At 39.6% G+C, this 26,715-nt stretch overlaps 2 protein-coding genes across 8 annotated transcripts in view; both read right to left on the bottom strand.

Moving 5' to 3' along the window:
- Positions 1-3,553: 3,553 nt before the first annotated feature.
- On the bottom strand, positions 3,554-15,251 carry LOC134316294 (SH3 and cysteine-rich domain-containing protein 3-like). Its single transcript, XM_062996630.1, has 12 exons — positions 15,126-15,251; positions 14,803-14,881; positions 11,471-11,627; positions 8,574-8,671; positions 8,405-8,486; positions 8,215-8,306; positions 7,219-7,273; positions 7,087-7,124; positions 6,830-6,933; positions 5,567-5,618; positions 5,058-5,195; positions 3,554-3,773 (listed from the first exon to the last, which is right to left on the bottom strand). Exons 1-12 carry the CDS (start codon positions 15,140-15,142, stop codon positions 3,675-3,677), a joined length of 1,011 nt encoding a protein of 336 aa, XP_062852700.1. The 5' UTR covers positions 15,143-15,251; the 3' UTR covers positions 3,554-3,674.
- Positions 15,252-20,573: 5,322 nt separating this feature from the next.
- LOC134316915 (R3H domain-containing protein 2) overlaps positions 20,574-26,715 on the bottom strand; it is a 62,325-nt gene continuing 56,183 nt past the window's right edge. For all 7 annotated transcript variants that reach the window (XM_062997459.1, XM_062997457.1, XM_062997458.1 and 4 more), the window contains one exon: positions 20,574-23,348. In XM_062997459.1, coding sequence (XP_062853529.1) covers positions 22,990-23,348 — 359 coding nt within the window. In that variant the 3' untranslated portion in view covers positions 20,574-22,989. The remainder of the gene's footprint in view (positions 23,349-26,715) is intronic.

Consider the following 26,715-nt stretch of genomic DNA (forward strand, 5'->3'; position numbering starts at 1 on the left):
CCTGCTACTCTAAAATACAACATCATTCATTTGCTTTGTTCATTTGCTGTATCATTTAACTGATAAGGAGATAAGTTAAAGCAAAATCTAGCTCTGCAAAAAAAAGGTTAGCGTTATAAATCCTTATTTTCTTTGATTGAATATTTTTAATTGCAACTGCATATTCTATAGCATAATAATGGAGTAATGTACAGTACAAGGACAACAGAATTTATTTTCATAGGCTAAAGAGAAAATAAATCTGGGCATTTTAAAGCCCTGCGAAGCTCTGCAACAAACTGGCAACGTGTCTGAAGTGTTCCTGCCTTGTGCCCAGTGTTCCTGCCCAGCTGCAACACTGACCAGGGTAAAATAGTTGATAAAAATGAAATAAAATGAAAATATAAATTAAATAATAAAATAATAAAATTCCATATTTGCTATATTGAGTTTTATCTATTATTAAGCCAAACAAACAATAGTAGTTAAAACAGTAAAGATTAATTTAAGGTTCTTATGCTTTTCCTGAGGTTCACTTCTGCTACAATGTGTGGGGATTAGGTTTAAGTATTTCTCTAATAAAAATCACAATGCAGCATTAATAATTGTATATTATTATAAAAATGTGTTTTTACTTCAGTCTTTTCAGGTTTGAAGTGCTTATGCATGATCAGGGTCAAATGAAAGGGAAAAACATGTCCTTTTTACACAAAACCTGGAAAATCTGCAAATAATAAGATGCATGAAACACAGCTTTGGTCATTAGATGGAATGACGGCGGAGCCCAAACCAAAATGCAATAAAGTGATGAATGAAGAGGGAGAATAAAAACCTGAGTGCTGGGTAACAAAAGACAACAAGGACATCTGGTGGTGAAAAAAAAACACAGTGGACTGATACAGAGTGTGTAGACCTGCCTAACTGCAGAAACACAGAGGTGCTTAAACACAGGGCCTGCAGTTCAAATAAAGTAAAGCTGTGAGTTACTGTTATTGAAATTCACCTAAATGAAAGCATAAATTGCCATATGTGCTACACTAATAGCTAATCAGACCCAAAAAAGGGGAGAAAAAAAACCCCACACACAGCTCTAAACTGGTTTCTGCTAATCTATTGCTGATTTTCAGAGAAGAACATCAAATCCTGGTTGCCGATCAACTAAAACCAGCAGAAATGTGTCACAATCAATCAGGTTGGTGCAGTTTATGTAGAATTTTGTGAACATAACTATGCTGCAGAAGCAGCGGGTACTGATCAACTAATCCATAGATTATAAAACTTCATAAAATAGATTTAAATTAAATTTGCAATCAGAGCAAAAGTCTAATCACAAATAAAAAACTTTACAACTAGCCAATCTCAATATGACAACATATATACATATTTATATACACTTACAAAAAATTCACCACACTGGATCTGCTTATAGTAGGTAAATGACAGTGTAATTAAAATTGGTTAACTGAAATGTAACCAAATGTCCTGAGCACAATTCTTAGCTACTTTTATTCTCTTGTATTAAAATATTTAGGTACTATTAAATGCATGTTTTCTTTTGAATCATGGGATTTTAGTAATTAGCACTTGTACTTTAATTATTCTACTATAGAAGAGTCATGGACAATTTTGTATCTCCAATTCACCTCACTTGCCTGTCTAACTGTGGGAGGAAACCGGAGCTCCCAGAGAAGAACCACGAAGGCATGGGGGAGAACATGCAAACTCCACACAGAAAGGACCCGGACCGCCCCACCTGGAGATAGAACCCAGGAACTTCTTGCTGTGAGTCCTTCCACTGAGCCACCGTGCCGCCCGCTAGCTGTTTACAAACCAAATCACATACTGCAAAGTGTGTTGTTCTATGGAAATTCTTGAGACGCAAGTAAAATTGATTTTACATTTTCAGCATTTAGCAGACGCTTTTATCCAAAGCGACTTACACAATGAGCGAAACACAATGAGCAATTGAGGGTTAAGGGCCTTGCTCAGGGACCCAACAGTGGCAACTTGGTGGTGGCGGGGCTTGAACCGGCAACCTTCTGTTTACTAGTCCAGTACCTTAACCACTGAGCTATCACAAAATATAAATATATTTTTATATACTGTCTATTATTAAATATCACGTCTCCATCTGTAAAAAAGAAAACTAAGTGTATAAAGGGGTTCCAAATTGCAAATTAAAGAACACTCAAATTAAAATTAGAGAATATTTTACATACAAAATTATAATGGTTACAAATTTACATTTTCAGCTGAACTTTCCAGTGGAATTTTAGCCCTTAATATTGGCCCAATTTACTAGCATTTTCTGACATAAAAATGCCAGGCAGAATTCTGACAGCAGAAAGTCAGACCCCACTGTACTGCAGATGATAGACAGTGCAGTGAGTTCTGGCTGTTTTTTGCTTGCCTTTCTTTATTCTGAATATATTCCTTTCAGTTTGTCCCGTACCTTCTGTCTTTTTTGGCAGACAGAGGGCAAAGTTCAAATATGACATAGAGGATTTGAGGTCACCCTGGCATGTCCTCTGCCAAATGACGCATAGCCAGCCATCAACAGCAAGTGACCCGTATCTGAAGGGGGCTTCTGTCAGCCAATCATGTGACTGCTGAATCATAATGATTACCTGTGCAAGCTTCACACTTGCCACTGACAGTCAGACAAGCTGTGTGTGTATGTGTGTATGTGTGTGTGTGTGTACATGCACCATAAATTTTATAAATTAATATGACTATTGGTTTAATCTGACAAATAAAAAGAAAAAGTAAGAGAGACTAAAAAGAGACACACGTCTGGCATGAGCATGAGAGTATGAGTGCAATGCAGAGAAGAAAAAATGCGACACACAGACACACACACACACACACACACACACACACACACACACAGACACACAGACACACAGACACACAAACTCACTCACTTTCTTAACTGCTCATTCACTTAGGGTACAGCACTTCTTATCAGTTGTTAAAAATAATATTGTTGTTTTTTTTTTTCAAATAATCACTTCACACAATGTCACACAACATAAGTGTTTTCATTTTAAGATCCTGTGTAATTGGTTATAGTGTTAAATGAAAGTCTTATAAATAATAGAACAATTTTTCATCAATTCCACTTTGGTTAGGAGCATGAAAATTATGAATTTTATTTTAATAACACAGTAATAGTGTTTCAATACAGAATAAAGCATGTTAAATTAAAATGCCGCTTCAGTTTAGAGGCATTAGAATCATTGGTAGGCATGTGGGTTTGTAATACAGAAACATTGAAATAAAGGGGCAGCATCATTTATTTGAATTATTTGAGGAGTTTATTTTGAACTTTATATGCAGGTCTATGTAAATTAGTCCTGATATTACTCTAAAATTGCTTTAAATGATTAAATTATAACATGTATGGGACCCTGCAAATAATGCATTACCTACTGTTGTGGGTGACTAGTAACTAAGTAAAACACTATAGAGAAAACTATGAAAGCTCTTTTAGAAAACTATTAGCTTGAGATCACAAGATAAAAAGAAATGACACCCAGAAAAACTATTTCTGTAGTTCAGTAGAAAACTGATTAAACGCTTTATTTTCTCTGTTAAATTTCATCCCAACAGTAAAAAACTACCATTAAGTAAAGTTAATAATTATGCTTGTCACTGAAAGACACCTTGAGGTAAACAGAAAGCCACACATACACTTAGATCTCTTGGAGAATGTCTGCTGGAAAAAAGCCAAGCTTGCGTCCAGTGCTGACCTTTGTATAGCCGTTGACCTCCTCTCCTTTCTTAACTACAATCTGCACAAAAGCATATTCAAAAATAGATGCTAATGCACACAGAATTCATAAATACTGCACAAATGTAGCAAAAACAAAATCACACAATGAATATTTTCCTTCTAATGAGAATGTAGTCAAGCCAGGTCGTTTTAGGAGTCTGAAGTAAACATAAAAAAAAAAAAAAAAAAAAAAAATCTAAATTAAATTGAGCCATTCGGGTGGTGCAGTGGTCTTTTAAGCTAGCCCACCACTAGGGTGCAGTCAGATAATTTGGGACACAGTTGGTAGATTACCAAGAAAAAACGTTAAATTCCAAAGACTACTTAAGTGATACTTTTAAAATTTGTTATGGATCTCACTATGTTTCTATAAAGAAAATGAGTTGCCAAGTAAAAACGTTGGACCTTTAATTACATCAAGAAGCCCCACATCACTCCAGTGACATGTTCGGGTAAAGTGGGACAGCTGGTAAGTTTAAAAAAACAAAAAAAACTTATTTTATTACTTATTTGTAAACAATTGAACTAAGTAATAAGCTTAGAGGGGCATTTTTTGCAAAGAATACATTTATTAAGTTACTACTACTACACTGAAAAAGCATTTAATTTAATCAATCTAGTTAAATTGTTTGTTTTATGTTCATAAAATGATTTAAACCCTGAAAGAAATGAAACACTATATACATTTATACTCATACTTGGACTACAGACTTTCACAGTAGGAGCCTGTAACTTATTCCACCTGGTGGCTTAGAAACCTGTTGATTTCACTCCAGAAAAGTGTCCTATTTGACCCAATTTATCTTATGCATGGGATAACCACTGAAAATCCTTTTCTCATAAAAAGTAAAGCATATTGTTATAATATTTTTCAACTAGGTAATAAAATGCAACATCATACACACATTTTGGTGTTATACACTTATTGTTTTAGCTGCAGTAATCTTATTAACATAAATAGAAAACCAACATGCTACATGACCTACATTGCACATCCTGAGACCAGTGATTTTTTAAATAACATGTTTGGTGCTTGACTGCTAATATTTAAACTGGCCATGGTGTAAAAAACGTATTTATCCAACTATGCCTGACATCTCAAATTACTTACACCCTTTAATCAAGTCAGTGTTTATTTTGTTCAGTTCTGCTGTTAATATCCCCATTTTGCTTTTGCTTTACTGCCACCACTGTAAACTGGGCACTGAATTTAATAGATCTGGACAGGAAACTCATGGCATTCATTTTGCATACACATTTGCTGGCAAAAATGTAATTTAGTGTGAACTCTATATATTCCAACCTGGTCTTTCTTCAGTGTGATTTGGCCCATCTCACGATTTCCAACAAAAGAGCGTGTCACCATGTACACACATTCCCCTGAGCGGACACGGATTATGTAGTTGGCTGGAAAGAAGCCTGTTTTCTCACCAACCCGACCCTGTAATAAAAACACACAAGTATCATGTACAGAAAACGGTGATCACGAACTGTTGAACAGCTGACGTCTTACTAGTGTAATTAATAGGAAAGGTAAAACACACATTACATTCCAAATTTGTTTATATTTAGACAACACAGTTAAAAGATTGTATTTCAGTTAAATAGTTCAGATAAAGTTCACAAATCACTGATCCTTATTTTTAGTTCATTTTACAGAACACCCCTCCCTCTGTACCAGCTTTATAAAGTGGGATCATTGTTTTTCTTCATTGGATTAGCAAATATTCAGTTAAAAGAAAATCAGTGATCCCACTTTTTAGAGGTTTGTAGCTGTGAATATGATTTAGACGAATCTTGAGATATACTTACTCTCCACCACTCTTCATTGGAATCGTCTATTACTGTTACACGATCACCTGGACTAAAAAACAAATGCACACAAACACAAAATTCCCTTAACTGTCAGCAGGTACAAGTATAATAACATTTTAGTGTGTAACATAATTTCTGGGGAACTATACGTTACACATAGACACCTACTGTACCATATATAAGCTAAGACTCTGTGAAATCTTCTGTTTCATTACAATTAGAAATGTGTTAGTATTGAAATATCACAGTATAAAGTATTATTTATACTTATGAATTACTATAATGACCTGCATGGTCAATGTGGACCAGGCTGACTCTCAATATTCAGGGCACGCAAGTCATCACACTTTAATAAACTAACATTAATAAATAAATACAAGTAAAAGAAATGAACTGTGTAAATGTAAGAATTATAGTAATTATCACTTAACTTTTCTTACTCTTCATACTTAAGTTCTTCCCGTCAGAACCAACCGCATTCACATAATTATGCTATGCTGTTTGTCATTAATATTCAGTTTTCTATGAATGGTGGCACTGTGGCTCGGTGGGTAGCACTGTTGCCTCACAGCATAAAGGTCCTGGGTTCGATCCCCAGGCATGGCAGTCCGGGTCCTTTCTGTGTGGAGTTTGCATGTTCTCCAAGTGTCTGCATGGGTTTTCTCCGGGAGCTCCGGTTTTCTCCCACAGTCCAAAAACATGCAGTCAGGTTAATTGGAGACCCTAAATTGCCCTATAGGTGAGTGTGTGTGTGTATGTGTGAGTGTGTGTGTGTATGTGTGAGTGTGAGTGTGTGAGTGTGAGTGTGTATGTGTGAGTGTGAGTGTGTGAGTGTGAGTGTGAGTGTGAGTGTCTGCCCTGCGATGGACTGGCGCCCCGTCCAGGGTGTTACTGTGTGCCTTGCGCCCATTGAAAAGCTGGGATAAGCTCCAGCACTCCCCACGCGACCCTAATTGGATAAGCGGTTAAGAAAGTGAGTGAGTGAGTTTTCTAAGAAGTGTCAATGTCATGTATAGGTCAAAAATGCACACAATTAAATAAGATACAAGTGAAAACATTATGATGGAACCAAAGCTGACCAATGTGTCAATCAAGCCTCTATGCCAATAAAAAACTGAGAAATTTTACATTCAGAAAGAGAATCTAAATAAACTAATTATACAAGAAACCCAGTTAACCAGACGTATTTAAACAAGCATTCAATAAAGCTTTCAGCTAAGATAAGTGTTCAGCTAAATAATTATTTGGAATCTCACTTACTAAAAGTCAAGGTCGTCTTTCTCAATGGCTTTAAAATGGTACAGGGCCAGGTAGTAATGGACCTGAGAGAAGACCCCCAGTTTTCCTGACTGTGGTTTCTTTGTCTGTGAAACAATAATACAGAAAAATCTGTAGTCATAATCATGTCCTATTCACTATGATTCTAAATGGAAAACTGGTTATAAGCAGTTCTTAATGTTAGAACTGTAAAGACACAATTATTTCTACATGAACATTACTGAGTTGTAGTGTCTAACCTTGTCATCTGCAGCCAACTTCTCTTTCTCATGGATTACTGGACAGAGATCATGGTGTTATTCAAACTGCTGTGTTTTCACATTGCTTTGATTGCATACATAATGTACAAATGTTATTTCACTATAATTTACCTCCTTCTCCTTCTTCCTCAGTTTTAGGTTGTGATTCTTCATCTTCCAGCATCATCTGTTAAATAGAAATATTTATTGAGTGGCACAGATAATGCAATCAAACACATTGAAGGATTTCCATTGTAGAATATTTATTTCTGCTCATGCACGTGATGATGCACACACACTTACACCGATCAAGCATAACATTATGATCACCTTCCTAATATTGTGTTGGTCCCCCTTTTGCTGCCAAAACAGCCCTCAACTGTGATGCACTGTGTATTCTGACACCTTTCTATCAGAACCAGCATTAACTTCTTCAGCAGTTTGAGCTACAGTAGCTCGTCTGTTGGATCGGACCACACGGCCCAGCCTTCGCTCCCCACGTGCATCAATGAGCCTTGGTCGCCCATGACTCTGTCGTTGATTTACCACTGTTCCTTCCTTGGACCACTTTTGATGGATACTGACCACTGCAGACCAGGAACAGCCCACAAGAGCTGCAGTTTTGGAGATGTTCTGACCCAGTCGTCTAGCCATCACAATTTGGCCCCTGTCAAACTCGCTCAAATCCTTACGCTTGTTCATTTTTCCTGCTTCTAACACATCAACTTTGAGGATAAAATGTTCACTTGCTGCCTAATATATCCCACCCACTAACAGGTGCTGTGATGAGATAATCAGGGTTATTCACTTCACCTGTCAGTAGTCATTATGTTATGCCTCGTCGGTGTATACTGAAATTATCAATAGTCTCTCTTTGAGCCCTAGTTTAGTGTATCTAATACCCTAAAATCATGCAAAAACTGCAACCAGTGGGTTTTCTCTTTTTAAAAATGTATTTATTTATTTATTGCCAGTATCAACGGTTCCAGTACCTTACATATGTTTGAACTAATAGTACTATGTTTGGTACTTTCCGTGGGATGTGTAGGAGTTCTGGTGACTTCTTTTGAGGTCAGTTCCTGTCCTAAAACATGCTGTGAAAAGCAAAATGCGGGCTTTTAAGCTTACATTTTTCTTGTCCTCTTTTTTCCGTGCTTTATTTGCCATTATAACTCCAATACGAAGAGTCTCGAAGACTGGGTCAGTGCGGTTAGACTGTGCTACAAAAAAGGCAAATGGTTTGTAAACGAATTCAGATGGAATCAGCCAGGGTTGGAATGAGATTATTAGAAACTGGTTGAGAGGATAAACAATTTACAGAATGGAAGCAGCTCTTTAACCGTAGCGTTCTGCTGACCGCTGTAGAGAGGAGAGCTGTATGCCCGTCTGAATCCTGGAGGCTGAGACAAGGTCATTGGAAAAAAAAAGTTAATTTATACAATAATTAAGATTAAAAACATGATCTTCTAGGGCAATTTTGTACTTACAATTTTTCCAAAGCACTGTTGGTACTCAACGTAGCTCTGACACTGATGATGAATACTAGTCTTGCAGTTCTTACACCTCAGTGCAAATTTATTATTGACTGCAAGAAGACAAGCCACAAAACATCATATAACTAGTATAACTGTTATACACCAATCAGCCATAACATTAAAACCACCTCCTTGTTTGTACACTGTCCAGGTTATCAGCTTCACTTATCATATAGAAGCACTTTGTAGTTCTACAATTACTGACTGTAGTCTATCTGTTTCTCTACATACTTTTTTTAGCCTGCTTTCATGCTGTTCTTCAATGGTCAGGACCCCCACAGGACCACCACAGAGCAGGTATTATTTGGGTGGTGGATCATTCTCAGCACTGCAGTGACACTGACATGGTGCTGGTGTGTTCGTGTGTGTTGTGCTGGTATGAGTGGATAAGACACAGCAATGCTGATTGTGTATGTTTTTAAACATCTCACTGTCCCTGCTGGACTGAGAATAGTCCACCAACCAAAAATATATCCAGCCAACAGCGCCCCGTGGGCAGCGTCCTGTGACCACTGATGAAAGTCTAGAAGATGACCACCTTAAACAACAGCAATAAATGAGCGATCGTCTCAGACTTTACATCTACAAAATGGACCAACTAGGTAGGAGTGTCTAATAGAGTGGACAGTGAGTGGACACGGTATTTAAAAACTCCAGCAGCACTGCTGTGTCTGATCCACTCATCAGACAACACACACTAACACACAACACACACTAACACACCACCACCATGTCAGTGTCACTGCAGTGCTGAGAATGATCCACCACCTAAATAATACCTGCTCTGTAGTGGTCCTGGGAGAGTCCTGACCATTGAAGAACAGCATGAAGGGGGCTAACAAAGCATGCAGAGGAACAGACGGACTACAGTCAGTAATTCTAGAACTACAAAGTGCTTCTATATCAGGGGTGGGCAATTCAATTTTAGAAGGGGCCACATAAGAAACTGGGACTGTTGTGGAGGGCCGGACCAATAAGGTGAACTTAATTCTGCTCAATATTAATTTTATCTCTTTATTTACATTTACATTTTCAGCATTTAGCGTTGACATCTTTATCCAAAGCGACTTACATTACAGTTACAGTATACAGTCTGAGCAATTGAGGGTTAAGGGCCTTGCTCAAGGGCCCAACAGCAGCAACCTGGCAGTGGAGGGGCTTGAACCAGCGACCTTGTATTTACTAGTCCAGTACCTTAAGCATTAGGCTTAAGATAAGACTGTTAGATAACCGCTGATTTTATGATGTATGTCTCATAATGCTATGTTTATATTTGTTTTATATTTCATGTTTTTTTTATATTACTCTTTTTCTGTAGCACTTTAGATTTGTTTTCAAATGTAAAGTGCGTTATAAATAAAATGTATTATTATTATTATTAGGCTACAACTGCCCACTCTTTATGAGAAGCAGTAAATTGTACAGTTCTAATAAGCTGTTAATGTTTAGATGTTACAATCAGGAAATTAGAAGTAGGCAGAGAAAAAACATCAACATTATTTTACTTTTTAAACAAATAAAAAGCAAAAAAAACTAAACAAAAAAAACAAATGTGAACAAATGTGCAGATTTTTAAACTACTTTGTTTTGAGTCTAATTACCACATTTGTTTTTCAGTCCTTTGTTATTGTTGGATATTCTTTTTACAATCACAAAGCTGGTCCTGACTGCTTCAGTTCTGGTTGTGTTAAACTTTATAAAAAGTATTTGTTGCTTTTGCCGTTTAGTTAGTGAAGCTTCAGGTGTGACGCTCCGCATCGTTCATGTTGTTGTATTTCTCTGTTTAGTAACAGCGATTTAAAGCCTAAATTGTGATCGTTAAACAGCGTTACATCTGACTTCAGTGAATAAATACTTCAGAAGTTCACGTCTTGTTAAAAACTCCACCGTCAGTCCAAGGACGGATTAAGGATAGTCTGGGCCCCTGGGCAAAGAGTTGAATCGCATATTTGCAACAAAACGTCTGTTATGAAATATGGTAGCTTGCCTGGCAATTTGTAGGTCCCTAGAAAGTCAAGGAGCCATGGTAAACGACTTCTATGGAAGTCAAGGGCCCCATAGCAGGGGCCCTCGTGATCAAGGGCCCTCTAATGGTATGTCCTGCTCTTCTCTAGGGCCCCCTGGTAGGGGCTCTCATAACCAGGGCCCTCTAAAAATATGCCCCCCTCTTTCCTAGGACCCCTAATAGCCAGAAGTCGAAGTCAGAGCAGTGCCACAACGCCTCATCCATTTTCATAAGGGGCCCAAAAGCATGGCTAGGGGCCCCAAAAGCATGCCAAGAGGCCCTGGGGTCAAAGTCCCTAATAGTCAGAGGATCCTTAAAATGGAGGGCCCTCGGAAATAAAAATATATTGTATCATAAATGTTGATAGGCATCGCAAAATGTTTTGGGCCAGGGCCCCCCCGGGGCCCCCTGACCTCAAGGGCCCCTGGGCGCTGGCCCCACTGGCCCGGTCAGTAATCCAGCCATGCGTCAGTCACACTCAGTTCTGTTCGCATTACGGTGAAGCTGATACACTCGCACACACGAAAACGAAACCTACGGATATTTAAAGACACAGCGCTCCCGTCAAAATCAATCCTGTTATATTGCATGTTTGATGTACATTTATTTACGTCTGATTTTTAATTGCCTCGAACCTCATGCGGGCCGGTTACGGATGTCTCACGGGCCGTACAATGCCCAGGTCTGTTCTATATGGTAAGTGTCGCTGTTAACATTGGACAGTGTGTGTAGAAACAAAGAGGTGGTTTTAATGTTATGGCTGATCGGTGTATATAAACACCCACTCAAACTAAACAAGATGACAGCATAACAATATTTGAGGAAGTTAAACAAGAACACTTACGAACAATCATGCGAGCGCATACATCACAGAATGTGGACCTCTTGAAGTAGTGGTCCTTAAATTTGTGTGGTTTTTTATTGAAAGGTTTGACAGGTTCAGGAGGAGGAGACTCTTCTTTCTCCTCCTCATCAACTTCTTCATCATAGATAAAGTAGACCTAAAAGAAGGAACCAAGAGAACATCAGCATTCCCAGGTAAGAAGCTGTGAAACATCTTTTGACCACACACATACACTTATAAGGACAAAATGCCTATCATCCACATTATTAACAATTCATTTATTTTCATAAAGCGCTCCATTCTGGTTGGTGCTGTGGTTGACCTGGAAACATTGGCTGTAAAGCAGAACATCCTGTGCAGAGAGTCAACCAATTACAGGCCAACTCAGACTTATGCTTTTACTTACTCACATCTAGGGGTAATTTAGAATAATAAAGCGACCTTCTTTGTGTATTTTGGGCAAGGACGGATTTAGGATAGTCTGGGCCCCTGGGCAAAGAGTTGCTAATCCTGAGTTCATTCTTAATACGAGCCAGTTTGGAGAATGAACGCTCCCCTTCACAATTTGTGATAGGCATAGTCAAAAAAAGTTTAAGTGCTATATAGACATTTGGAAAGGTTGACTGTAAATTCAAATGTATCATGGTTTTGAGCATTTTACTAGGACATTTTTCTTTTTCTGTTATGAATGATTTGTATTGTATCAATTCATCTGCCAGGCTCATGTTCAGATCTGAAGGATATGCTGCAGCGAGTGAGTTAGCCTTTAAAGTGAGCTCACTGTTGGACATATTGTCAGGCATGAAAAGAACATCAAATAGCTCAGTTAAGTGTGTGTATGCATTCAAACGGTGGTTGAGACAGGACACAAGTTTATCAATGACAACATTGAAAGTTTCGATCCGAAACTTGTCCTTTCCGTTAAATGCTACACCTGGCTCTGCACTATCATCAGACATAATTTTGCGCTTCTTTGTACGCTGGAGGTCATGCCTGTACCCTTGGGAGACAGCAGTGGTGACATTTAAAGCTGCCCCTTCAAACACCTCAAAGTTATCTCTCTGTGCTGCCACAAAGTCTCGTAAAGACAAGAGAAGTTGTGTAGCTGTACATATGTCAATATCATGCTTCTGCAGCTGCAGGCTTGTGGCTTGGAACCTCTGTAGTATTGTGTCCCAGAAGTATGCCATGAAGGCCATCTCCAACGTGTCCAATTTGTCACAGAGTGCAGAGGCTTCACTTCGAGTTACACATTTCTCCTCCATATCTTTAGACATATCATTCAATGCCTCTCTCAGTTGTGCATAATATTTCCAAAGAGCCTTAGTTGACTCAGCTCGTGCGCTCCATCGAGTACCTGACAGTGATTTCAGTGTGAGTTTGATATCAGTATCACGGAAAACCTTTCCCCACCTGTGTGTAGATGATGCACAAAATGTGTACATTGCCTGTACAAAGTCAAAAAAACGTCCAGCTTCTGGGCTACTGTCAACAGCATTGATACCAACTAAATTCAGTGAATGTGCTGCACAGGGGACATAACAAATCAAAGGGTTTCTTTGTTTAAGATGAGCTTGGACTCCATTTTACTTTCCCGACATGTTACTTGCATTATCATATGACTGGCCCCTACAGTTGGATAAGTCTAGGCCCAGATTCTCCACCATAGCAACGACACACTCTGCCAAACTGTCCCCACTATGGTTTTCAATAGGCTCAAAAGCTAGAAAACGCTCAACTACATGTCCGTCATTATTAACAAACCTGAAAATAAAAGTAAGTTGGTCCACATGAGCAAGGTCTGGAGTGGAGTCAACTATAACAGAGAAGTATTTTGGCTAGAGCCCAAAAGCATGGCTAGGGGCCCCAAAAGCATGGCTAGGGCCCCCAAGAGGCCCTGGGGTCAAAGTCCCTAATAGTCAGAGGATCCTTAAAATGTAGGGCCCTCGGAAATAAAAAATATATTGTATCATAAATGTTGATAGGCATCGCAAAATGTTTTGGGCCAGGGCCCCCCCCCGAGGCCCCCTGACCTCAAGGGCCCCTGGGCGCTGTCCCCACTGGCCCGGTCAGTAATCCAGCCATGATTTTGGGAAGTGAAAGGAACCAAATATAAAGGAGACCATGCAGAACTCTTTACAGACAATGACAGTTCAGTTCAAACCTGGGTTCCCACTGTCAGTGCCACAGTGCAACCAAGTTTTAATATCAAACACAGTCATGGACAATTTTGTATCTCCAATTTACCTCACTTGCATGTCTTTGGACTGTGGAGCTCCTGGAGGAAACCCACACAGACACAAGGAGAACACGCAAACTCCACACAGATAGGACCTGGACCGCCCCACCTGGGGATTGAACCCAGGAACTTCTTGCTGTGAGGCGACAGTTCTACAAACTGAGCCACCGTGCCGGCCAAAAATTCTTAAATAGACAAACAGTTTTGACTATGTCTTAAACAGAAATGTAATCCTCCTTATTACATTGGTTCTCAGTTCAATGGCACTTGTTTACAGTTCTAAATTTGCTGAGAATGTGTAAACAGTTAACAAAGCCAAGGGGCTTCAAACCCAGACCTCCAGTCTAACAGCTGTCCACTAAGACCGTCCACAGCTGTTACACAGGGATGTAATAAAGTGAGGAGCCTATGTATAGAGCTGAGCTTTTGGGCTTGTAGGTTACAAATATGCAAGTACACTGCTTCACCAGCACATGGCACCAGACCAGTCAAGGACTATGGCAATAAGAATGGTAACATCTACCACAAACCTGTTAACATGGCGACCAAAACAAAAAGCTAGACAATCCATTTCCTCCACCTCCTTATGCACCCACCATCAGAGGTATTATACATGAACCTGGAGGAACAGTTTAAAATATTCCCACAGGCAACACCGTTTCCAACATTCACTTCAAACCAAAACTACAGTAGTTGGGAGGAAGGATGAAGTATCTGAAGAAAACCTATGCAAAGTCCCAAACAGTAACTAAAGATGAAGATCCATCACAGGTCTTCAGTGCTTCTAAATCAGTGGCACCAACATGAACTCAACACTTTGCACAGAAAAAAAAATAATGAAAATACATATAATGTCATATAATTAACTCCTGAATAGTGTGATGTTGGGGAAAGTATGGCTGAAGCCCTGCCATGGACTGGCAGCCTGTCCAGGGTGTTCCTCCCCGGTGAAACCAAAACAGCCGTGACACTGACCAGAATAAATCGGTAAATGAAAATGAATTGTAATTTTAATTTGCTGAACCGTAATTAAACAGAACCCAGGTGTAGGTTTACAGGAAATGAGGTCTGTGTGTGAGGTGACTGAACCCACCGTGTTGTTATCGTCCCTCACCACATTATCAAGAATGGGTGGATTATCATAAAGGTCCAGTGAATCCTTATCATCCAGTCTGTAATGCAGTAGAAAGCTGAGGTGAAACGTCTGATGTAAAAGAATATTTCAGTACATTTGACACTTTAATTTGTGTGAAAAATAAACTATGAATTCTCAATTAAGATCTAAATAAACTTAATAACCACACAACCTGCCAGTAGCACCTTTACACTTTAATTTCAGTTAGCTGAGAGCAGATGCAATTAAAGGATAAAGGAAGGAAACGTAAGAGGAGCAAAGCTATACTGGATAGTACTTACTGATCATCCAGTGACATGATGAATGTAGATGGGCTGCAGAACTCCGGTACAACCAGCAGAGGGCGCTGTAGCGTAAACTCAAGACTTTCCTGTTACACAACAGTCTGATTTAAAATGAGTGGCACCCTTGGTAAAGATGGGTATAAAAAAGCAGAAGTTAACCAACTAAATCTTATAATAAAAATAAAATTAATCTAATGTTTATTATTAAGAAAAAAACGTATAAAATATATTCCAAAACAAAATGCTGTGTCAAAACACGTCCAGCTATAAAATCTGTCTAAACAAAATGCAACTAAAATTTTTTTTCCATTTATATTTTATTACCTGAGGTAAAACTTAAACTTGTTTCACAGAGGGTATAAATATGTGAGGAAAGAGTCCAAATTCTCTTAGCTATCATTTAACATAAGGAAGATTTAAAACATACAAATACAATTTTTTAAGTTTTGTCGATTGGTCAGGTGTCTACACACGATAGGCTGTGATGGGTTGGCAGCCTGTCCAAAGTAGTCCTGCCTTGCTACCACTTTTCCCCCTGGAACCTGACCAGGACAGTCATTGAACATTACATTTTGAGTATTTAGCAGATGATTTTATCTAAAGCGACTTACATTACTGTGACAGTACAGTATATTGTCTAAGCAAAGGAGGGTTCAGGGCCTTGCTCAAGGGCCCAACAGTGGCAACCTGGCAGTAGTGGGGCTTGAACCATCGGTCAAAGCAAGGCCACTTCCACATGCACCCAAGTTGATGTCTATGGTTTTACCAAACAGTTATTTTAAACAAAGGTCAGGTCAAGGTTGCCAGAAGTCAGAAATCAACATTCTTTAAAGGTATCGTAAATTTTGGTTACTACAAGGTCATTATGCTAATCATAACTGATGCATTCAACATTTGTACTACGAGTAACTATCGTCAGCCCGATGTTTAATACATCCCTGACTCTCACATGCACAACTGTCATGTTTGAGAGGTGGTTCTAATGTTTTGGCTAATCAGTGTACAGTTAATATTAAATGAAGTATGTATAAAAACTTCTGTCTGAAGATTGTGTGTTTATTTGGATTGGAAAGGACCCAGACTGGGGCCGCTCGGGTGGGGCAGTGGTAAAAACCCACGTTTGAACCAGAGCTGGGAACCTCGAATACATCGTATCGAATCGCAGCTCTGCCTGCAGGCTAAGCTGAGCAGCGACATGAACAACGATTGGCCTGTTGTTCAGATATGGGCGGGACTAAACCGGATGGGGTCTCTCTCTCATGCAATTACGACCTCTGCTGGCTGATTGATGGCGCCTGCACAGAGATTAGAAAAAGAGTGCTCTCAGGGTGTCTCTCTCCGTACACAATGCTGAGCTGCACCGATAAGATACATACGGCTGCTGCCCACGTGTCGGAGGGGGCATGGGTTAGCTTCGTTCTCCTCAATCAGAGCAGGGATCGGCATTGGCGGAGAGGAAGCATGATGCAATCGGGCAATTGGACGCGCTAAAAAGGGAGAAAAAGGGGAGAAAATGCATTAAAAAAAAAGAAAAAAAAAAGAAAAATGAATGGACCCAGACTGCCCCACCTGGGGATCAAACCCAGGACCTGCTTGCTGTGAGGCGACAGTGTTAGCCACCGTGCCGCCCTCTGTTTGAAGAAAGCCGCTTATTTTATTTAACCACAAACAAGTTTGCTTTATGTTACTATTGTGGTTCAAACTGGGATCTATGGTCAGTTTAGCAAAAAAAAACGTAGTGGGTTTATCATAACTGGAAAGAAGAGTGTAATCAAATATAATAAAGAATCTTTGACGTTTCTGGGGCGTTTTTTCGTTAATGATTTTGAAAGTGTGATGCACTGAGCTCTTAATGCTGCTAAAATAAGGTAATGATTGCATCTCCTAGGAGAACAATGATCCAAAACATCCACACAAAAATTGATTAGATGGCCAAAGAATGAAACTTATTTCCAGGGTTATTCTAGTTATTATAAAAACTGTGGGTGAGCTAAAGAGAAGAGTCCTGGAGCCATCATGTCATGAGAAGTTTTATAAGGGTTTTTTGCTCTGTATTCTTCTATATCTTATGGGAAGAGGTGGGAAGGTTCACTGCTGCAGTGTCTCAAATGTATTTTTGTTTTGAAACTTTAGTTTCAGGTTAGAGTATTTTATTGTGGGATTTTGCTTATTAACCAAAGATGTAATAAAGGTAATATTTATTGTATTTCTTATTTACAGTGTTTAGTGAAGCAGGATGGTGATTTACAGTGATTTAAGCCAGAACTGAATTTACTTTAGGGACACTATAGGCTTTGGACTGCCTTATGAGACATTTATTACCATTGCTAGATTTAAAAGTGTAAAACTAAATCTGCTAACATATGTTCAACTCAATAGATCTCTGTCCTTCTGCTTAAATGCATTATTTGTTTCTGTGCACAGAGTGAACTAGCATTAGCTAATTGCATTTCCAATATAGCTGTAATGAGTGTGCCATTAGACAATGTTTCATTAGGTCTGGCTCCAGGGATGACCACAAATCTAATTTGACTGCGAGTCTTAATTGTAGTCCATTTTTGAACAAATGTACAGTTGTGTCAACACCAACTGCACAGAAAAAACGTCTGCATGTTCTAATGAACAGTTATGGTTTATTTGCTTAATTTACAAATTATGGCACATTTAACCCTTCGCCTTTTCTGATATATTTAATGTTGCATATAAAACCAAAAGAAGCACTAAAAATCACATTTAAGAGTATTATTTCACACACCATGAAAATCTGAAATACTAAAGCTGGAATTCGACCATTAAGGTCCAATGTCTTGCGTTTTACTGTATTTATTTGGTCTACATGGAACACCAAACAAATCCCAATACACACAAATACACTCTCCAAAAGTTAAAATCCTAATTCTAATACCATTTATGTTTTAAGATGGTCTTGCTCTGGATCAGAAGGTCTCTGAACAGAAATATGTAGCCTTACCTTAGTCCTCAGATCCTGCAGAGTTAGGTCCCACACTGGCTGGAGTTTCAGGGTAAAAGTGGTCAGTAGAGCTGAACCCAAACCTCCTACCCATTTCCCCAACAGGTGGGGAATTCTGATAGCAATGCACCCATCCCCAAAGAATGAAGCAGGGTGGAGCACAAACAGAATTTTAAACAGCTGCACCTGTCAAAAGTTTACAACAGACTGAAAGAAATGTACAAGCCAATTAAATCGTTTCTTTAAACAAGCTTCTTCAAAGTTTTATCTGGACTCTTTTCTGAATATGACCCATCCTAAATACAAGAGGCTGCTTGGACTGGTCAGTGTAAACGGGTATTAGAAGTGCACATCACTATTTAAGTTATATGGCATTGCAGCAGGATATTGGGTGTGAAAAGAACATTTACATAAGCTTTTTTAAAACCAGAATTTCTGTGATGACACTTTATGTAACATTGACCTTAACAGTAAAACTAATAAAAACAGAATTAAACATAGCATGGGTCATTTATAGTTACGGTTCAAACTTTGGGGGTAAAAGAGCTTTTCGTACTGTATCTCTGAATGGCATTCCATTACTTCTTAGTCCTCTCAGGTTTGGTGGGTGGCTTATCCCACTGGGATGTCCACCGATCAGCCATAACATTAAAACCACCTCCATGTTTCTACACTCACTATCCATTTTATCAGCTCCACTTACCATATAGGAGCAGTTTGTAGTTCTACAATTACTGACTGTTTCTCTGCATGCTTTGTTAGCTCCATTTCATGCTGTTCTTCAATGGTCAGGACTCTCCCAGGACCACCACAGAGCAGGTATTATTTGGGTGGTGGATCATTCTCAACACTGCAGTGACACTGACATGGTGCTGGTATGAGTGGATCAGACACAGCAGCGCTGATGGAGTTTTTAAACACCTCACTGTCACAGCTGGACTGAGAATAGTCCACCAACCAAAAATATCCAGCCAACAGCGCCCCGCCGTGGGCAGCGTCTTGTGACCACTGATGAAGGTCTAGAAGATGACCAACTCAAACAGCAGCAATAGATGAGCGATCGCCTCTGACTTTACATCTACAAGGTGGACTAACCAGGAAGGAGTGTCTAACAGAGTGGACAGTGAGTGGACACGGTATTTAACTCCAGCAGCGCTGCTGTGTCAGTGTCACTGCAGTGCTGAGAATGATCCAACACCCAAATAATACCTGCTCTGTGGTGGTCCTGACCATTGAAGAACAGGGTGAAAGCAGGCTCAAATGGTATGTGTAGAAATAGATGGACTACAGTCAGTGATTGTAGAACTACAAAGTGCTTCTATATGGTAAGTGGAGCTGATAAAATGGACAGTGTAGAAATAGGAAGGTGGTTTTAATGTTATGGCTGATCAGTGTATGTTTTTTTCATTGCCCTTGGGAATCTTAATGTTGTATAGGTTTGTGGTAGGGGGGTGAAAAAAGGGGGTTTCCTTGAAATTACTTGAGTCTTCTGATATCATGCTTTGCACAGATCCCACACACATGCTTTGAACAAAATCTGAACAAAATCTGAACAAAATTTTAACTAAAACATTATTAAAACTTCTCCATGTTTCATGTCTCCATGTTTCATGTCTCCATGTTTCATGTCTCCATGTAAAGTTGTTGTGTTTAAGCAAGACATTTTGTCTGTTTGAAGGACAAATGTCACGTTGTAAAGCCAGAATGTTCTCAGGATTGAAAAAAAACCTAAAGCTTTCCTAAAATGGCTTTGGAAAAAGACAGCAGTATGCCTACTCTTATTTATATTAAAAAAAAAAAAAAAAATAAAAAAAAAAAAAGGTTCAATGATATTTTGGGGCTGCTTTTCTGGTTCTAGCATAGTGGGCCTTAAATCTATGCAAAGCATGATCAAATAGATAACATTATTATTATAGCAAATTTTCTGTTGTGAAAAAATAGCAGAATGATAAATTTTGGGTTTTGAATACTATTTTAATGTAAAAGGTTAATAAATTTACCCTTAATAATTTGGGCCACACAGAGATCTTGCGCTAGAATTCAAATATCAGCTCTCAGCCAGGTGTAGAAAGTGTAGTAACAGAAAGTGTATGCACTTGTGCCTTACTTTCTTGCTCACACACAAAATATAATCTTAAATCTAATAAATGAGTGCAAGGGCCATTTAGGCAATGATGATCAACTGCCACAATCAATACTGAGGATTTGATTTTGCTTACCAGACATCTACACTCTGAGACATGGTAGCATAGTAAGCATTTTTGGTAACGCAAAGCTCTAAGTACTTAAGTTTGATCCCTGTATGTGGTTACATGTAGCTACCATGAATTACTTGGAGTAAGTGTTAAGACATAAAAAAACTGTGCAATGCCCTGGGTTGGACTGTGCTGAGCTGCTGAGCCAGCACATAATCACATGTCTGCATTCCCAAACATCAACTCTTCTCCAGTTCATAATCGTGACAACAGACAAAGTTCTTTTTGGTCATCTTTTATATTTTTAAAAACAAACAAAAATAGAACAGAATAAATGGAATTTACAGTGGACATTTTCCATCTTTGTGCACTTTTAAATACCTCAGATCATTTCCTGCAAAGCTGTCAACAAAAAAAAGCAACATCATGAGGAGAGGGGAAAAAAGTAAGGTAGTGCAGGGAGAGGAGGAGGGAAAGGAGAGATGGATGTGAATGGGTAGTAAAGAAGATTTAACATCCACTGGGGAAGAAAAAAAAAATCACTGAATATATAGATTTCTCATAATCCTTACATCACTTATATAAATATATCCAACAAAAAACTGGAACATTTTTTCATCCGAGAGAGAGAGTGGAAAGATAACAGCGCAATACAGCAGTCCACAACAGCATTAAGGCAAACAGAAAGCAAGAGAGAAAGAGCAGACTGAGCATGAAAGTGAGAAAGAGCTTCCTAAAGTGAGAAACAGAAAAAATAAAAGAAGCTGAGAAAAAAAGAGAGCAAGAGAGAGAATCTGCATATGGTGGCTGATGGAGAGCCAGGATGAAAGAGAGAAAGAAATAGAAGGTGGAGGAGGGTGGAGGGTGGAGGGGATATTGTCTAACATCCAGTATCCAGTGCATGTGTGTCTGCTGCCTGGGAATAAAGCCACAGTCACACCAAATTTTTTGCCCATTTTTAGATGCAAAACGACTGAGTGGAGTGAATCAATTCAGACACTTCACCTCACTGAACAGATCTTACTCGCCACACAACTCTTTCACTATTATCGCCTTCTCGCTACTGCAACACACACACACACGCTCAAGCGACTCTCTCGCTCGCCTATGCGACTCAATCACTCACTCGCCCAGACAACTCACTTGTTTGCTCAGACGACTCACTCGCTGGCTCAGGTGACTCGCTTGCTCGCACACTCACATACTCGCTCACTCAGGCGACTCACTCGCTCGCTCGCTCAGGTGACTCACTCACTCGCATGCTCAGACTCACTTGTTTGCTCTCACAAGCGACCCGCTCACTCTCACAGGCGACTCACTCGCTCGCATGCTCAGTCGACTCGCTTGCTCGCACTCACTCACTCACATACTCGCTCACTCTGGCGACTCACTCACTCGCATGCTCAGACTCACTTGTTTGCTCTCACAAGCGACCCGCTTACTCTCACAGGCGACTCACTCGCTCGCATGCTCAGTCGACTCGCTTGCTCGCCCTCACTCACTCACATACTCGCTCACTTTGGCGACTCACTCACTCGCATGCTCAGACAACTCACCTGTTTGCTCGCACAAACGACTCGCTCAATCACACAGGCGACTCACTCATGCCATTTAGGTACCTTGAACACTGGGAGTTTTGGGGGTATGTGTTACTTAGCAACCTGTTAAGAGTCAGTTATAGCAAGCTATGCTAACCCAGCTTTGATAACTATTAAAAAGCACAAATGCTAGACATCAACGCCAGAATCCAGCCTCCTAACTGACTGCAAATGATGCTGTGACATTTCAATAAATTAATTTTAGTTAGCATGTATATATATTATCAGGCACACATTTACAGTGAGATTGTTCTGCATTTTGGATCTACTGAGGTGCTACAAAGGTCAACATACAGCGCCAAGAAAGCCTAGCTATAGGGTTTGGGTGTATTACTGATGTAAACAAAAACTGAGATAGATTCATCCTATACATGTTTTAATGGAGGTTGTCTTGTGGTGTATTGTACCAGCAACAACAGTATACGCGGCTTGTCTTCTCTGACACATTTAAGCCAGTAAAACAATGACTAACTGATGGCAGACCACCACATTTAGAGAGCAAAGTGTCACTTAGGCAAACTGTCTTTTCTGAAAATGCTTTCGATTTTGTAAACAGGTCCATGGAGAAACCTGCTTTTTGGCACCAAAAGATTTGACACAATTTGGTCACTAGGGCAAGCCAGGTACATTTGACCAGCCAAAACCTGGTTTACAACATGTATTCGTAGTTGAAAGTTCAACAAATCTGAACGTTACATTTAAATTGATGATATCGTATACAAAAACCCAGTGTGACCGTGGCTTCAGTGTGTGTGTGTGTGAGTGTGAGTGTGAGTGTGTGAGTGTGTGAGTGTGTGAGTGTGTGTGTGTGTGTGTGTGTGTGTGTGTGTGAGAGAGTGTGTGTGTGTGTGTGTGTGTGTGTGTGTGTGTGTTTGTATATAAAGTCATTCTATACCAGAACAGAATTACACAATGTCTGTTGTGTGCACTTCTTTAAGAAATGGTACAAAAACAAGATTCGTATGATCTCTTGCCTTTACCCTCTTCAGTTTCCTCTCAAGAATAACTAGCAGCAGATTCATCTTTCCCTCTCTCCATTATTCCTCCTCGCTCCTCTCCTACTTTCCCTTTCTCCCTCCCTCTCTCTCTCTCTCTCCTCACTGTGAGCTAGCTCTCTCCAGCACCCGCAGGTCATAGTTCTTTTTGGCAGCACGCAGTTTGAACAGACTCCCGCTGCTGTTGTTTAGCTTAAAGGAAGCGCTCTGGGCGGCCATGATGTTGGGAAACACCGCCACCACTGTGTAGAGGTGTGCCGGGTCATGGTTGTCATTCTTTCCCCCCGGTCCGCCCCCTCTGGCGCCAGCCAATGGGGCGGTGTTGGCTCCCCTGGGTCCCTGGGGCTCTTTCAGCCACTGGATTCGAGCACCGCACAGCGAGAGCTGGCCGAAGAGCTTCTCGGCTTCAAGGCGTGAGATTCCCTCAGGCAGGTCGGTCACCTCCAGTACACGACTCACCACTGCACAAAAAAACAAACCCATATTTACGTCATTTTTACATTCAAATTCCCACTATGGTTTTCATTTAAGCAGATAAAAACGGGATTCATTAAAACCGATTACAATTGTTAAATCAATTGAGAGTGGATCTGGAATAATAGCGGCATAAAACTAAAATCAGGGTTGTACTAAATTCTGATTCCCCAACAGCACAACAGCGGTAAGCCATAAGATGACTTGGAACGCAATGATTTGTTTGCTTTTTTGGCTGTAATGTGCTTGTCAGTTGACAGTTATCCACTGAATTTCGACAGTGTTATCTAGAAATCTGGAGAGCTAGAAATACAAATCTACGAATTAATGAAGAAAATAAACTCGAGATAAACACAGAACATCACATATCCTTTGGCTGCAGCCCTAAGCAGTATTACAGAATAGCACAGGCAGGTGAAAATGCATAGCAGGAGCAGTACGACCAGTGGGTGATCAGTTGGAAAACACAACAAGGCAGATGATCGCTCTAGAGAAAAAAACCCAAAGAAGAGTTATAGCCAGGAGAAGAAATACAGTTGAGCTAACTGCCACTTGTGCCACCTACTTGATCCACCAGTAATTAAACACCCAGGCTCTCAAAAATAAGAACCAAAAAAGATATACTGTACACAGGTAGCGGACTTTCAAAAATACAAAAAGACACACGACCACTGCACACCACTCCCAAAGGATGGTTCTCTTGTCACAACCACATGGAGAATATGATGCCATGCCACCTCAGGAGGTTGCTCATGTCCAGGATTGTTCTCTTGTGATGGCTAAACTCAAAAATGCTGACCACAATATACAAGAAAAATACCACGCCAACTGGCTGAGTTCCCAGAAACCAGATCAAAAGGATGCCAGCAGAACAACTGACGGTAAAAAGCAGCCTAACGAAACAACAGAGAGAGACAGTCAAACAAGCATGCGGCAAGACATGAACAAAGCCCTGAGTTGAGTTTAAAAATAGCTTCTAAAGGGTGCACCCCCAGATGAATTGACTCATACGTGATACGATTTTAATCAATTAAGGTTGCATAAAATGATGTGTACATAAGGTTTCACATTTAGAAATAAGACTAAATGAGGTGACCCTATTTGATGGATTATGTGATTTTACTGAATTACGATAATTCAGATTTAAGACTAGTTTGGTGTACTGACATAAGATTCCTCATTAACTGTTAGTTGTGATTTGTTTGTTTGTTTATTAGGATTTAACGTCATGTTTTTACACTTTTGGTTACATTCATGACAGGAACGGTAGTCATTCATTACACAAGGTTCATCAATTCACAAGTTTATATCAAGCACAGTCTTGGACAATTTAGTATCTTCAATTCACCTCACTTGCATGTCTTTGGACTGTGGGAGGAAACCAGAGTACCCGGAGTAAACCCACGCAGACACGGGGAGAACATGCAAACTCCACACAGAAAGGACCCGGACCACCCCACCTGGGGTTAGTTGTGAAGAAAATGCACAGGTACAGAGCAACCTATAACATGACTTTATATAATATCAGTCAGCTAAAACAATGAAGAGAGTTAAAGAGAAGCCCACAGCAAAGATTAAAGCAAAGCTGGAAAAACGTTGGAAATGAATTTAGAGCAGAGCTTTCTTTTTTTTTCCAAATGGGACCTGCAACCTACAACCCTTATATATAACATGGTTAATTATGATAACATTTAAATGTACATTTATGCATTATGCTTTTGTCCAATGTGACTTAGAATTGTAACAGGGCCATTCTGCCGAATCGATGCCATTTCCATCCCAAGGACATTATATGTATAAATTAGGGCTGTCAAACGATTAAATTTTTTAATCGCGATTAATCTCAGAATTTCATATAGTTAATCGCGATTAATCGCATAAAAAAACAATCTGTGTAAATGTTATAGAAAACAAGGATTTTTAAGTGAAATGTTACAATTAAAATGGTGAACACATTTTATGCTAAATGTACTGATGTTAAAAACTGCTGGGACAAGAGAAAACTGTAAGGGAGTTTTATTCACTCACATACTAGGCAGTAATACTATCCAATGGTTTAATGGACGTTTCTACACGAAGTGAGTGTGTTTTGACCCTTTGGGGCTTCCATAGTTCATGGACAACGTGCTTGACTCAGCTGTCCGGTGTTCTTTACCGTAACAGAAGGAGTTAATAAAAGTGTTCTGCTCCCGACAACTTGTGAATATAGCGTGTATTTATTTCTTTATTATGCAAGTACATCACTACGACGCTCGGTTACATTATGTTAACAAACCGCAAATGAAAAACGGTGGCAAGTCCGACATTAAAACGTTTGTTCTACCAGTCAAGTCTCAACATGAACTAGAATCTGCGTTAACGGCACTATTTTTTTAAATCGCGTTAAATTGAGATCCCGTTAATGCGTTATTATCGCGTTAACTTCGACAGCCCTAGTATAAATGCATTAACTTTAAAATGCATTTTTTATTTGTCCTGCACATTCATTGAAGTGCAAGTTTGGGATATATAATTTAAAACGTTAATAAAAACTCCCTATAACATTGAAGGAATAGTATTTTTTCATGTCACCACTCTGTAACTACACTTTACAATGAAATATAATGAGTGAACTTTTTCAGAAATCCTTCTCCCTTGCATTGTTTTGTGACTCCATATCCCATCTATGTTTTTATGTATTTTGCATAAGAAATTTATTATAATGTGGTTAAATTAGATGTTTTAGTCATGTCCTCAGTGTTCTTATCCTTTTAGCATGAACTCCATGCTACTATATTTTATGTATTTGCTAATTCTATGCTAAAACCTCAGTCCTGTTACTTTCAGTCCTGTTACAAATAAAGCCTACCACTTAAAAACCTTGTAAAATTTAAACAAGGTTGCCTGAGATTGACAAACACATTCTGAGTAGTTTAATGTAATCGAGTTACTACACGCAAATGGAACCCCTTCGGTGAAATGACCCAACTAAAGAAAATGCAAGTAATTTGGGGTTAAGGGTCTCAGGGGCCTAAAAGTCGCAAATTGGCTATAGTGGGGCTTGATCCAACAACATTCAGATTTCAAGGCCAGTACCTTAACCACTGAGCTACTCATTTTTTTCATTTCCGCCTGTGGTCCCGTCTGGGACATAGGCCGCCGACAAGCTCTCTCCAGGCATCACGGTTCCGGGCGAGTCTCTCCAGCTGTCCCCACGTCTTGCCCATCTGCTTGGCATCTGCATCCAGGTCTCGGCGCCAGGTATTTCTAGGCCGTCCTCTCTTCCTCTTCCCTTGGGGGTTCCAGGTGAGGGATTGTTTGGTGATGTTGGATGTAGGTTTGCGGAGGGTGTGGCCAATCCATTGCCAGCGTCTC

The sequence above is a fragment of the Trichomycterus rosablanca genome, chromosome 6, assembly GCF_030014385.1.
Source record: "Trichomycterus rosablanca isolate fTriRos1 chromosome 6, fTriRos1.hap1, whole genome shotgun sequence".
Taxonomy (NCBI): Eukaryota; Metazoa; Chordata; class Actinopteri; order Siluriformes; family Trichomycteridae; genus Trichomycterus; species Trichomycterus rosablanca.